The 13464-nt window shown below is 41.4% G+C and overlaps 1 protein-coding gene across 13 annotated transcripts in view; it reads right to left on the bottom strand.

Annotated features, from left to right (window-relative positions):
• Window positions 1-13464, bottom strand: part of cfap221 (cilia and flagella associated protein 221) — a 151880-nt gene that overhangs the window by 95470 nt on the left and 42946 nt on the right. For all 13 annotated transcript variants that reach the window (XR_011356736.1, XM_069935257.1, XM_069935249.1 and 10 more), the window contains one exon: window positions 3382-3541. Coding sequence is in view for 12 of the 13 variants with exons in the window: in XM_069935257.1 (XP_069791358.1) it covers window positions 3382-3541 (160 nt within the window). In the remaining variant the exon portion in view is untranslated. The remainder of the gene's footprint in view (window positions 1-3381; window positions 3542-13464) is intronic.

The following is a 13464-nucleotide window of genomic DNA, read 5'->3' as shown; positions in this document are numbered from 1 at the left end:
AGCCTTGCTTCACGCCATTGTTAATGGAGAATGGTTCAGAGAGCTCATTGCTGTATCTGATCTGACCTTGTTGGTATTCGTGCAGTTGGATAACCATGTTGAGGAACTTTGGGGGGCATCCGAGGTGCTCTAGTATTTGCCAAAGCCCTTTCCTACTCACGGAGTCGAAGCCACTTGAGTTGCCCATTCAAAGCCAGCTCTTCAGCGCTTGACATCCTGTTTTGCAGAAACAACCAAAATGTTTGGCCTGGAAGTCAGCCTGAAGAAAACTGAGGTCCTCCATCAGCCAGCTCCCCACCATGACTACCAGCCCCCCCACATCTCCATCGGCCACACAAAACTCAAAACGGTCAACCAGTTTACCTATCTCGGCTGCACCATTTCATCGGATGCAAGGATCAACAAAGAGATAGACAACAGACTCACCAAGGCAAATAGCACCTTTGGAAGACTACACAAAAGAGTCTGGAAAAACAACCAACCGAAAAACCTCACAAAGATTAGCGTATACAGAGCGGTTGTCATACCCACACTCCTATTCGGCTCCGAATCATGGGTCCTCTACTGGCATCACCTACGGCTCCTAGAACGCTTTCACCAGTGTTGTCTCCGCTCCATCCTCAACATTCATTGGAGCGACTTCATCACCAACATTGAAGTACTCGAGATGGCAGAGGCCGACAGCATCGAGTCCACGCTGCTGAAGATCCAACTGCGCTGGGTAGGTCACGTCTCCAGAATGGAGGACCATCGCCTTCCCAAGATCGTGCTATATGGCGAGCTCTCCACTGGCCACTGAGACAGAGGTGCACCAAAGAAGAGGTACAAGGACTGCCTATAGAAATCTCTTGGTGCCTGCCACATTGACCACCGCCAGTGGGCTGATATCACTTCAAACCGTGCATCTTGGCGCCTCACAGTTCGGCAGGCAGCAACCTCCTTCGAAGAAGACCGCAGAGCCCACCTCACTGACAAAAGACAAAGGAAGAAAAACCCAACACCCAACCCCAACCATCCAATTTTCCCTTGCAACCGCTGCAACCGTGTCTGCCTGTCCCGCATCGGACTTGTCAGCCACAAACGAGCCTGCAGCTGACGTGGACATTACCCCTCCATAAATCTTCGTCCGCGAAGCCAAGCCAAAGAAGAAAAATGTTTTTTGAACATTGACATCCACTTGTTTGTTCTTCAGCTGGATGGACTTTAGAAGGTTATCTAGTGACTACCAGTGGACTGTGGTGTTCATTTCACTACTTTTTCTGGCTATCCATCCCATTGGATAATAATAGTTCCTTTCAGTCAGTTTGTGGGGTGCGAATGAATTTTAGGTGAATAGCACTGGTCCAGACCCACCTCTTGACATCCCTTCCCAGATCCAGCAGCACGATGAGGTCAAAGACGGCTGGGGAAAGTTCTGTTGCAGTGAATGACCTGACCAAGTTTTAACGCAAGGGATGCCCTTTCCACGTTGCACGACACGTGTTTGCTAGATGGCCATTGACCCTACAAGATGGTTTGTCTGCCCTTTGACAGATCTTGTTTTTTTATCCTGCAGGGTACCTAGCCATCCTCCACACCAGGCAAGTCTGGTGGGGGAGAAGGTTTAGTCGCCGACCACCCAACCATGTGACAGGTAGAACTGGGTTACGTGGTAGCAGTAGCACTCAGACAAGTGATTTGACATAATTTCCTTGCACTAGGCCAATATTTACTCAAAATATGGTCTAGTCCCTAGTGGAATGCCTTTAATAATTTCTTTAAGGATAGGAATAAGTATCCATTGAGTTGGTTAGAAATCCATTACATCTTTGAAAATACAATTCTCTTGCATTTACAAGTATATTGATTGAAATGGAATTGGTTATAGAATATACACAATAGACCTTCAGAGGGATTATTCTGGTCATTGTGAGCTGGTCTATTCCACATCATAAATTTGCTCTATCCATAATGATTTAGGCTGTTTATTGTACCCAGAACTGCCACCAGCCTTAGTGAAGATGAAAACATTCTGCGAAAATAATTTGCAAATGACTGAACAGTGCATTCTCCAGTGTTCTTATGTATTCAGCAGGCAAATTTGAACTCTCATAGTAGATCCTAGAGGTTTTCACACAAGCTGAGTGAAATTCTTTTTTTACAATTGCCATTGACAGCCAGTAACAACAGGAAAGCTGCTCAAAAGTCCACACCATAAGAATGGGGTGATACCAAAATAGGTTAGATATTTTCTTATTCCCATTTTTTTCATTAAGTCTTGGACTACAAATTTCTAGGAGTGTGAAGTGAAATTTTCTATAATGCATATGGGATAAGAATAAACATAAAAATGAAATGTATTCTCTCTTGACTAATTTGATTGAATGTTGTTAATAACATAAACACTGTAATGAAAATGTGTGTTAATGTAATGAATTCAATGCTAAATCAAACACAAGTGGAAAGAGTGAAATTTTTAACTGACAGAAATCTGAGTTTTAAAGTGCTCCTGCAGGTGTATTTTTAACAATCTATCAATTTTGTCACTGTGCTGTCGTAACTCATGGTGCAAGGTGAGCTCAGTCCTCTCCACAATGTGGGAACCCATTATCAAAATCTATCCCTAGTTCAGTTATTCCCTTCCACTTGGTTTTTCATCCTCCTTTCTTTCCACCACAAACATACATTGTTGTGTGGCTCGTTTTAACCCTTCTAAAGAGAAGTAAACAACAGTTTCTTAAAGGGGAAAGGCCCTAATTATTAAAGCATCTTATCTTAGTGCTTTCATTTGGCATTTGGACAAAATGATGCAATTGGCTAAAAATGGATGAAACTTAAATATTCTTCACTCAGTCCTCTCTTCCAAATCATTAATGTATATTGTAAACAGTGGTGGGCCCAGTACCAACACCTGTAGCACTCTGTTCAGCACTGATTCCCAACCAGAGAAATATATATTTATCCTAACTCTCTGCTTTCTATTGGTGAACCAATCTTCTATCCATAATACTTTACCCAGTCTTGTCCAACCTAAATGACCTGTATGGACTATTTTAGAGGTCAGTTCAGTTCAACTGCATTACTATGGCTCCAGAGTTGTGTGAGGAGCAAATCATGTAATATCAATGAAATTTGTGCAATCTTTTAATTAAAGTCAATCTCACAATACACCACTCATTCAACATGTACAATTGGCTTCAGCTGTCAGCAGAAGTCGGGTTTTTTTTATATATAATGTTGGTTTTCTTGTGGAATAGAATTTAATCCAATGCATTTACTAATTACTTTGCATTCTGTTGAAAGAACTAAACCAAATTATATTGTGTTAATAAATGTTTCAATTGAAAATCTCACAAAAGAACAAACAATCCAAGTTTTCATTTTTAATCATCTATTACTTACCTAAATTCAAGCCCTGGAGAATAAATTCCATTGACAGTACAAATGTAGGGCTTCGAATTAAACTCTGAAATGATGAGCTGCACCTTAATTTGAGCTGTAGCACGGTCAGAAGGTGTGTATGTGATAACAATGTCAATTTGTTCATTAGCTGGTATTATTCCTGTATGATGAAAATCCAGTCATGCACAATTTTATAAAATATCTTACATTAATCAAAGGAGGTGCACTATTACATTATCAGAAAGAAGTACACATTTGAATAGAACATTTGGAATTGCTTGCAGTCTTCTCCCTTATTGACTCCCATAAACATTATAAAAATGGCAGCACTGCTGCTGATGTGGACTCAGAAGAGCAGGGAGCTCTGCAGGGTCCTACTGCCTGGTCCTAATGAAGAAGGCTCCGTACTAGTTTTAAACGGCCTATTAAAGGATTCCACAGTTATTTTTTAAATCCTGCAACCATGGGGTCTGTGGCCAAGATGCTGTGCTGGGCAGCATACCATGAGGGGCTGCAGATTCTGGGGAAGCAGTGGGACAGGGCAGGGCATCAGAAATGGGGAGAACACACCCCCTGCCCCCCCCCCCCACCCCGTGGAGAAGAAGCAAAGGAGACAAACCTACAGGATGCCGGCCATGGCAGTTATCCAGTAAGTGGCTCAGCTGTTGAAGAGCCCCTATAGGTGGCAGGATGCTGGCAATTAGCAGTCAAAGGACCCATACAAGCTGCAAATTGCTGAAGACTGGCTCATGGGAACCAGGTATTAGAACTAGGATTCAAGAGGGTGCAGAGGGCAAGAAGGGCTCCTGAATGGCCTTGGGCTCTGAAGGCTTCCTGATCGTATTGGAGGTGCAGATCAGGAGCTCAGGTTGCTGATGGTCTGAACTGGAGTCTTTCGCTTGAGGCGAATTCACAGATACTCAGTATTTCCAATGGAACTCTCTTTTGTTTCTCTTTTTCCTATCGTTAGAGGTGCTGGGCAATGCTAATTGCAACTTTTTGTTTGTTTCACAGCAGACAAATATTGAAGTATAACATGTATTATTTTTATGCATTATTCTGTGATAATAAAAGGAACCTGGAACTGTTGTTGCTAATATTCTACTCAAATTGCAATAGCCACTTGGGAGATCCCACTAGGAAATTACCAGTTAAATTTCATACCACCATTGTCTCACAGGTGACAATCAATGGGTACAGTAAGTTTGTAAAATATTTGTTCATAAGGGCACTTCATCTCATCATGTAGATAAACACTATTATAAAAGTTAAAAAATGACAGGAATCTTAAAAACCAAATAATGTCACAAACCCACAATAGGGGCTTTTAATGTGTGGGCAGAAAAAGCTTTTAGAAATGAATAAAATCTTAAGTGTGATATTTTAGCAAATTCATACAAAATTTTACATCAAACCTCGAGGATATTCATCTAAAGGCCAACTTGCATTATGCACAGCAAACAATTAATTGAAATTAGTCTGATATAATTAAAATATGTTGAAAGGGAAGAAGCCAGAGGGGTTATAGTCTATTTGCATACAAGGGACTGCATTGCTGAAATATCGAGGATAGAAATAGTTGCTGGAGGAACTCAGCGAGTCAGACATTGTCCATGGGGAGAAATAGACAATTGACGTTTCAGGTCAAAACCCTTGATGAAGAGTCTTGATCCAAAATGTCAACTGTCAATTTCCTTCCACAAATGCTGCCTGACCCACTGAGTACCTACATCAACACAATTTAGAGTATTATGATTTATAGTTGGAAATTATTCACCGTAAGGTATAAAGTACATTGGTTTTCACAAAACATTTTAGTTTCTTCTGATTGGAATACTGAGCAGTTCACAGTGCAGAGATAAGACCCTGATAAAGGGTTGCAGCCAGAATACTACTCTGCTACGGAATTTATTATTAGAATTACTTTATTATTAGAATTATCTGTTATTGGTTTTATGATGGATCAGATTAGGTGAGTTAGGGAGAATGAGGAAATTAGTAGATATTAATTTGCTACGTTTGATGTCAAGCAGAGATTATGGACCTTTAAAATATTTTGCTAATTTCTGAAAGCTAGCAAACAGATAACGTGAGATGAATGAGTTCATAATGGAGACTGGCATCACTGCATTAAATTTTGTACTGGCTGCTGGGTAAAAACATCTACTGAAATTTGTCTGTACTGCCGAGAAATTGAAGAGAGAAATTTCTTTTTCCCAATTTTTTTTAATATTTAACAGAATATTACATGGTTTTTGCCAGATAGGAAATACTAAAGGTCATAATGCCTTAATGGTAAAATAACAGAATGGCAATGACTTAATAAACTAAATAAAAATTCTGTCCTTTTTTTCCCTCAGTTTATATAAAATGAATGTTTATTTCCTCGACGTAAATTGAACTTTGGTATCTAATAGGAAAATATTATGGTGGCTGAAATTGAAATAAATATTTCTGAAAATCTAAACTACCAGTACATAGTATTGTACCTTTTCGTATTTCAATTATCAACATTTCCATTAGAAATTGGTTCCCCTAAAATGATTCTTCTACATTTTCACCTTATTTATTTAAAATGAATCAACAAACTATTGAAATTTGTTCAAAGATATGTGATTGGGGGGGGGGGGTGGTGTGGCAAGGTGGCGTAGGGAACATACGTGGAGCTCCATCTCTCCCCAGTTGAATATTTAAAACCCGAAATTTAAAAACTGTTTAAATATTAAAATTGCTTGTTGTAAGTTTTAGAAGTGTTTTAACAACTATAATGGGAGCCCTCAAAGCTCAACCATCAAGAAAAACACATTTTAAAAGAGTTGGAAGTGCAGAAGAATTGAGATCTACCTTGCAGAAGGATCCCCAGAGGTCGATTTTGGAACACCTGAGGACTCCGAAGACTAGTCAGGCTAAGGTAATGCTCATCACAAGATGGCGCCGCCACTGCCCGTTCATCTGATGAATGGCGTGCTTGTGATACTAAGCATGCTCTGGGCAGTGAGGAGCCCTTTGCTGCGAGGGCCCAACATGCGATCGAGATCTCAAGCACATTGGAGCGACTGCCGATGTGCTGAGCCCGGCGGAGGAAATGTCGGGCCCTGGTCACGGTGCTCAGTCTGAACTGAGCATGCATGAGGAATCGTGCATGCGCGAAGGGTCGCATATGCGCGCTGCATTCGAGTGGGCCCCAACAAAAGGGTCAGGCTTCCCCAAGCGGCCCGAACGAGTCAGACCTATGGGTGAAGGCATGCTGACCCAGGTTCGGGAGGCCCGGACAGCAGCGCCGGCGGCGGCAATGACATCTACGTATACTACGGAAGAAGAGGAAGAGGAGGAAGAATACCTTGATGAAGACTTCGATTTAATACTGAAGGCTGCTAGATTCATTAAAGGTAGGCCTCAAATGTTTCAGAAACTTTCTAAAATCTCAGAAGTAAGTCTCCAACATTACAGACTTTTAAAACAATGCAGGTGGAAGAAGACACTACAATTTCTGTTTCAGATGATGTTATGTGTAGAATGGATAATATGGCTCTTCAAGTTTCTCAAGGTTTTCAAGAAAATAAGTTCCAATTTGCAGAATTAAGGGGTGAAGTGACATCGATTAAGCAAGATGTGGTTAAATGTTTAAGAGAAGTGGATGTGGTTCAGGTGGAATTTAAGGATATCAAACAAGCATTTTGTGACTATACTGATACTGTTGATCGATATACGGAGTGGATAGACTATTTGGAACATTGTTTAACAGATTGGAAGATGCAGAAGCACGAGTTTATGCAGAAGATTGATTCATTGGAAAATCAGAGTAGGCGTAATAATTTTAAAATAGTAGGTTTGCCAGAGGATATTGAAAGTTCAGATCCGGTGAAGTCTTTTCAGAGATGGATACCTAAAATGTTGGGAGAGGATGCTTTTCCTGAGGGGTTGGAATTGGATAGAGTGTTGCAAAGAAAACCCTTTCCTGATCAACCTCCACGGGCGGTTCTTGTTCGTTGTTTAAGATATCAAGACTGTGAATTAATTTTGCGACTGGCAATTCAGAAAGCCCGGCAGAATCAAGCTGCTATGCTGGTTCAGGGGCACTGTAATTTCCGAAGTCATCTGACACTAGTGGTTTTTACCACACCTGGTTTATAGAGGAGGATACCACTTTGGTGTTTTTTTTCTTTTCTTTTTTTTTCTCTTAAAGGGGTTTTTTTAAAAGAGGGATTTAAAAGTGGGGGGGGGGGTGGTTTGGGTTTTTAATTTTTTTTAACCAGAGCCTAAGTTCATTAGTAGGTTGGTTGTTAAAAGATTTTTTTTAAGATAAAATTAGTAAATTGAATTTTGCGACTTTTAATGTTAAAGGAATGAATCATCCAATAAAGAGGAAGCGAGTTTTGGATTATATCAAAAAGATGACAGTGGATATTGCTTTCTTACAAGAGATGCATTTGACCGAAAAAGAACATTTGAAATTGAAGAGGGATTGGGTTGGACATGTCTTTTAATTCAAAAATGAGAGGAGTGGCGATTTTGATACACAAGAGAGCACCTTTTATGTTGGACTCTAAAAGTGCTGTAAGAGTTTTGAAGGTGGATTGTAAATTGTTTTCTGAAACATGGACTTTATTGAATTTATACGGTTCGAATGAGGATGATGTACAATTAGTAAATGATGCATTTTTTAATTTGAGTCAGTCAAATGAGAATGGTAGATGGGGATTTTAACTACTGCCTGGATCCATTATTGGATAAATCTCCAAAAATTGTCAAGAAAACACAAATGGCTAAAAGATTGGGAGAAGTAATGGGAGACATGAATTTGGTGGGCATTTGGCAATGTATTCATCCGACTGAGAAAGATTATTCATATTATTCTGCCCGACATGATTCATTTTCTAGAATAGATTTCCTTTTAGTGTCAGCTCATCTACAGGGTAGAGTAGATCTGGCAGAATATAAAAGTAGAATATCGTCGGACCATTCGTTATTGTTGATATCCTGTGAGATTACTGAAAAAAGACTGAGAGGAATTACCATTGGAGGTTTAATGAAATGTTACTTAGATGATCTGAGTTTGTTATGTTTTTAAAGGACCAGATAAAACTTTTTTTGGAGATAAATGAGAGATCAGTGCAGAGTAAATTTACATTGTGGGAAACTTTGAAAGTATATTTGGGAGGTCAGATTATTAGTTATATGGCTAAAGTGAAAAAGAAATAAAATAAGAACTTCTTGAGTTGGAGAAAGAGATTGAAAGAGTTAGAGAAAAAATTTCAACAGAGTGCAACGGAAGATAATAAGATACAGTTAGCTAATTTAAAACTTCGTTATAATACAAAACAAACTTATAATTATGAATAATTGATTTTGAGATTAAAGCAGTGGTATTATGAGTTAGTGGAAAGAACACAATGTACTAGTGTGGCAGTTGAAAATGGAACAAACTTACAGAATAATTAATGCAGTACGTGGAAATTCGGGTATCACTTATAAACCACAGGAGATAAATGAGGAGTTTCGTACTTTCTATCAGGAATTATATACATCTGAGGATAGGGTGGAACAGATTGATACTTTTTTGTCTAATTTGAATTTGGCTGTGTTGGAAGAGCAAGATGTAAGATTGTTAGATAATTCATTCACAGAGTTTGAATTGAAAGAGGCATTACAAGCAATGCTGATGGGTAAATCACCTGGCCAAGATGAATTTAAGGTGGAATTTTATAAGGAATTTCATGATTCGTTGTTTCCAGGATACATGGAAGCTTTGAGGCAAGCCACGGATACTGGACTATTCCCTGAATCATTCTCGAGAGCATTGATAATGGTTATACCAAAGAAAGATAGAGATCCATTGAAAGTTGGTTCCTATAATATAAGATTGTAACAAAAGTTTTGGCTAACAGATTAGCTAATTTTTTCACCGAAATTAGTACATGGAGACCAAACAGGGTTTATTAAAAATAGATACAGTTGATAATATTACTATGTTAATTACAATAATCAATGCATTCAGATGGCAAGTTAATCAACCAATGATATTAGCACTGGATGCTGAGAAATTTTTATTTAAAGTGTTAGAAAAATTTAAGTTGGGGCCATTTTTTATAGGTTGGATTAAGGTGTTATTTAAGAATCCTTCTGCACAGGAGGTGACAAATGGTCAGATTTCTCAAGCATTTAATTTGTGTAGATCAACTAGACAGGGTTGTCCATTGTCACTAGCCTTGTTTGCATTAGTAATAGAACCTTTAGCTCAAGCGATTAAACAGAATATGAAAGTTCAAGGTATTACAATTGGACAACATGAGTATAAAATTAACTTATTTGCAAATGATGTATTGATATATTTATCTAAACCGAAGAGTTCATTACAACCCTTACAAGAATTATTGGAATATTATGGGTCAATGTCAGGATATAAAGTAAATTGGGAGAAAAGTGAGATATTACCAATATCCGAAGATTATTCAGACTGCAGGCAAATTACTAATTTTAAATGGTCTGAGAAGATTAAGTATTTAGGGGTATTTATTGATAAAGAATTAAAAAATTTGTATAGTTTAAATTATTTACCTTTATTAAATAGGATTAAATCTGATTTGAATCGATGGAAAGATTTACCATTGATGTTAATTGGCTGAGTAAACTGTGTTAAAATGAATATCTATCCATGTATTCAGTATTTGTTTCAATCAATTCCATGTTTGGTACATGGGAAATTTTTTAAAGAACTTAATAAGGTGGTATGTCTTTTTTTAATGGAAAGGTAAATTATAAAGAGTATCGATGCAAAAGTTGACATGGTCATATGACTTGGGAGGTCTTCAATTACCACATTTTCAAAATTATTATCAGGCAGCACAATTGAAGTTTATTAGTAGATTGTTTGATATTGACCAACCACCAATGTGGGCATACGTGGAGATGGATCAGATACATGAAAAGTCATTACATAATTTTATATATAAGTGGAATTTATTGGTACTTTATATGTTTGCAAAAGCAGTCTTAATTAATTTATTTAAAATATGGAACAAATAGAATCAGTCTATAAGTTCGAAAGAAATATGTTCAATTAAAACTCCACTATATCAAAGTCAATTGACTTCTTAATGTTCTCAATGAACAACCCTTATTTGAAGGAGTAGGACTTAAATGGTTTGGTATTAATTGAAGATTGTTTTGAGGCAGGTTTATTTCTTTCATTTGATAAACTTAGGGAGAAGTTTGGAATATTACGAAACATGTTATTTGCTTATTATCAAATACGGGATTTTTAAATTAATAAGTTTGGTCGAGACTTAATATTACCAAGGCAATTGAAGTTTGAAATGTTGCTTATGGATAAGGCAAAGAAAGGGTTTGTTTCAGAGATGTATTTGTTATTACAATCAAAAATGAAGTCTGGAGTGTTGAGAGTAAGAGATAAATGGGAACAGGAGTTATTCCAGATGAAGTGTGGCCTGATTTATGTCTACAAGGTGTTAATTAGTTAACGTACATTATAGTTTAGTTAATTATAACTTATTACTGTGGCGGCGCACATCCTCATGGCGAACTGGCCCCACTTGTATCGCCACGTGGCGGGGCAGCCATGGGGAAATGGCGTCGTCAGAGGTTTCTCTCTGACTCCAGCGTCCCTTCCAGCGCGCACCCTGGGCAGCGATTATGATGTCACAATGCACCAGGTGACTGAGCTCATGCTGCCTTTAAAGGGACGCGCTGAATTTGAATAAAAACAGTCATTAACGACCCTCAACGTGGTGGTTGTGTTTCTTCCACTGCTCACACCGCCACAGTGGTGACCCCGACGACCCCAGATGTTTTTCTGGACTCAAAACACCATGGATTCAGCAGAGTTTAACACTGTCTCCATCAAGCTTCCTCCCTTTTGGACTCACTGACCGGGAACGTGGTTCGGGCAGGCGGAAGCACAATTTCAACTCTGCAACATCTCCTCAGATGCCACGATGTTCTATCATGTCATGAGCACTCTGGACCAAGATACAGCAGTGAGGATGGATGACATCATCCACCACCTCCCTGGCTACGGGCAAGTTCACCGCCCTCAAAGACCTGCTGCTTGATACTTTCAGGCTAACTCCCCAGCAATGGGCTTCCAGGCTCTTTCACCTAGATGGGCTTGGGGACCGTAGTCCGTAGGCACTGATGGATGAAATGCTGGCCCTGGTGGAAGACCACAGTCCTTTTTTTCCATTCCGCCAGATATTCCTGGAGGACATCCAGCTGCTCCTCACAGGTGAAGACTTCTCGAACCTGAGGAGAGCAGCAGCCCGTGCAGATGCCCTCTGGCGCACGAAGAAGGAAAACGAGGCAGCCCTCAACCAGGTGGCACAACCAGGAGCCAGCCAACCGCAAGCCGCTCCCAAGACCAAGCCAGAGGTGGGCCAGTCGACCTGGTGTTTCTACCACCAGAGCTGGGGAGTGCAAGCCCATAAGTGCCGCCAGCCCTGCGGCTTTCAGGAAAATGACCAGGCCAACCGCCGTTGATGGCTGGCCATACAACAGCCTCCTTCATGTGACAGACGGATCCACCAGCCGCCGATTCTGGTGGACACGGGGGCTGAGCTCAGCGTCCTTCCCCCCACAGCCTTAGAGACTCCCACCCAATCTCGAGGTCCAACCCTGTGGCCGGCCAACGGCTCCACCATCAGGACCTATGGCACGCGCAGGGCACAGATCCAGATCGGGAAGGAGAAGTTCCACTGGAGGTTCATCCTAGCTTCCATGGGCACCGCACTGTTAGGGGCCGACTTCCTCAGAGCTCTGGTTGACATGAAGGGCAAAAGGCTGGTCAATGCTCGAACATTCCACTCCACCTGACTGGACACAGCAGAAGCCTGCAAGCCTGAAATCACCACTGTAGCCACCACCAGGGACAAGTTTGACAAGATCCTCCACGAATTCCCCGCCATCTTAGAGCCATGGTTCAACATCACCCTGCCCCAGCATGGGATCTTCCACCACATCACCACACAGGGCCCCCCTCTGCACGCTAGACCCAGATGGCTGCTGCCTGAGAAGTTCCAGCAGGCAAAGGAGCAGTTCTCCAGGCTCCAGGAACTGGGAATTGTCCAGCGCTTGAACAGCACCTGGGCATCACAGCTCCATATGGTCACAAAATCGTCCAGGGGCTGGAGACCAGGCAGGGACTACCGTCGGTTGAAGGACACAACCACCCCCGACAGGTACCCGGTGCCCCACAAACAGGACTTCTCCGCCAATCTCCATAGCGCACGGGTCTTCTCCAAAGTGAACCTTGTGCGGGGATACCATCAGATCCCGGTGCATCCAGATGAAGTGGGTAAGACGACCATTATCACCCCTTTCATCCTCTTCAAGTTCCTGTTATGCCATTCAGTCTAAAGAACATGGTCCAAACATTCCAGCTCCTCATGGATGTGGTTGGAAAAGACCTGGACTTTGTCTTCATTTACCTGGATGATATTCTCATTGCCAGTCACAACTGTGACGAACACAAAGCCTACCTCCGCACACTCTTTGCCCAGCTGGCGGACTTCGGCCTCACCGTCAATGCGGCCAAATGCCAGTTCAGCAAGGAGTCCCTCCAGTTCCTGAGGCAGACCATTTCAGCAGCTGGGGCTGCACCGTTGCCGGAGAAGGTAGCGGCTGTTCAATGATTCCCCAAACCCTCCACCCTGAAAGGCCTTCAAAAGTTCACGGGGATGGTGAACTTTTACCATCGTTTCATCCCCGAAGCCGTGCGTACCATGCGCTCATTGTTCGCGCTCAAAGAAAAGACTTTATCATGGTCAGAGGAGGCAGACAGGGCTTTCATCGTGACAAAGGAGGCTCTAGCCAGCGCCACGTTGCTGGTGCACCCGCGGCTGGAGGCGCGCACAGTGCTCTCCGTGAACACCTCAGTTATGGCAGTGGGAAGGGGGTTCTGGAACAGTGCAACGGTACATGGCGCCTGCTGGCCTTTTTCAGCAAGCAGCTGCGCCCGCCGGAACTCAAATACAGCGCCTTCGACCGGGAGCTCCTGGCGCTGTATTTGGCCATCCGCCATTTCCACTACTTCCTTGAGGGCAGGCCATTCACATCCTTCATGGATCA

The sequence above is a fragment of the Narcine bancroftii genome, chromosome 4 (assembly GCF_036971445.1).
Source record: "Narcine bancroftii isolate sNarBan1 chromosome 4, sNarBan1.hap1, whole genome shotgun sequence".
Lineage (NCBI taxonomy): Eukaryota > Metazoa > Chordata > Chondrichthyes > Torpediniformes > Narcinidae > Narcine > Narcine bancroftii.
Note: the sequence above shows the minus strand (reverse complement) of the source record. Positions and strands in the feature narration are given on the sequence as shown.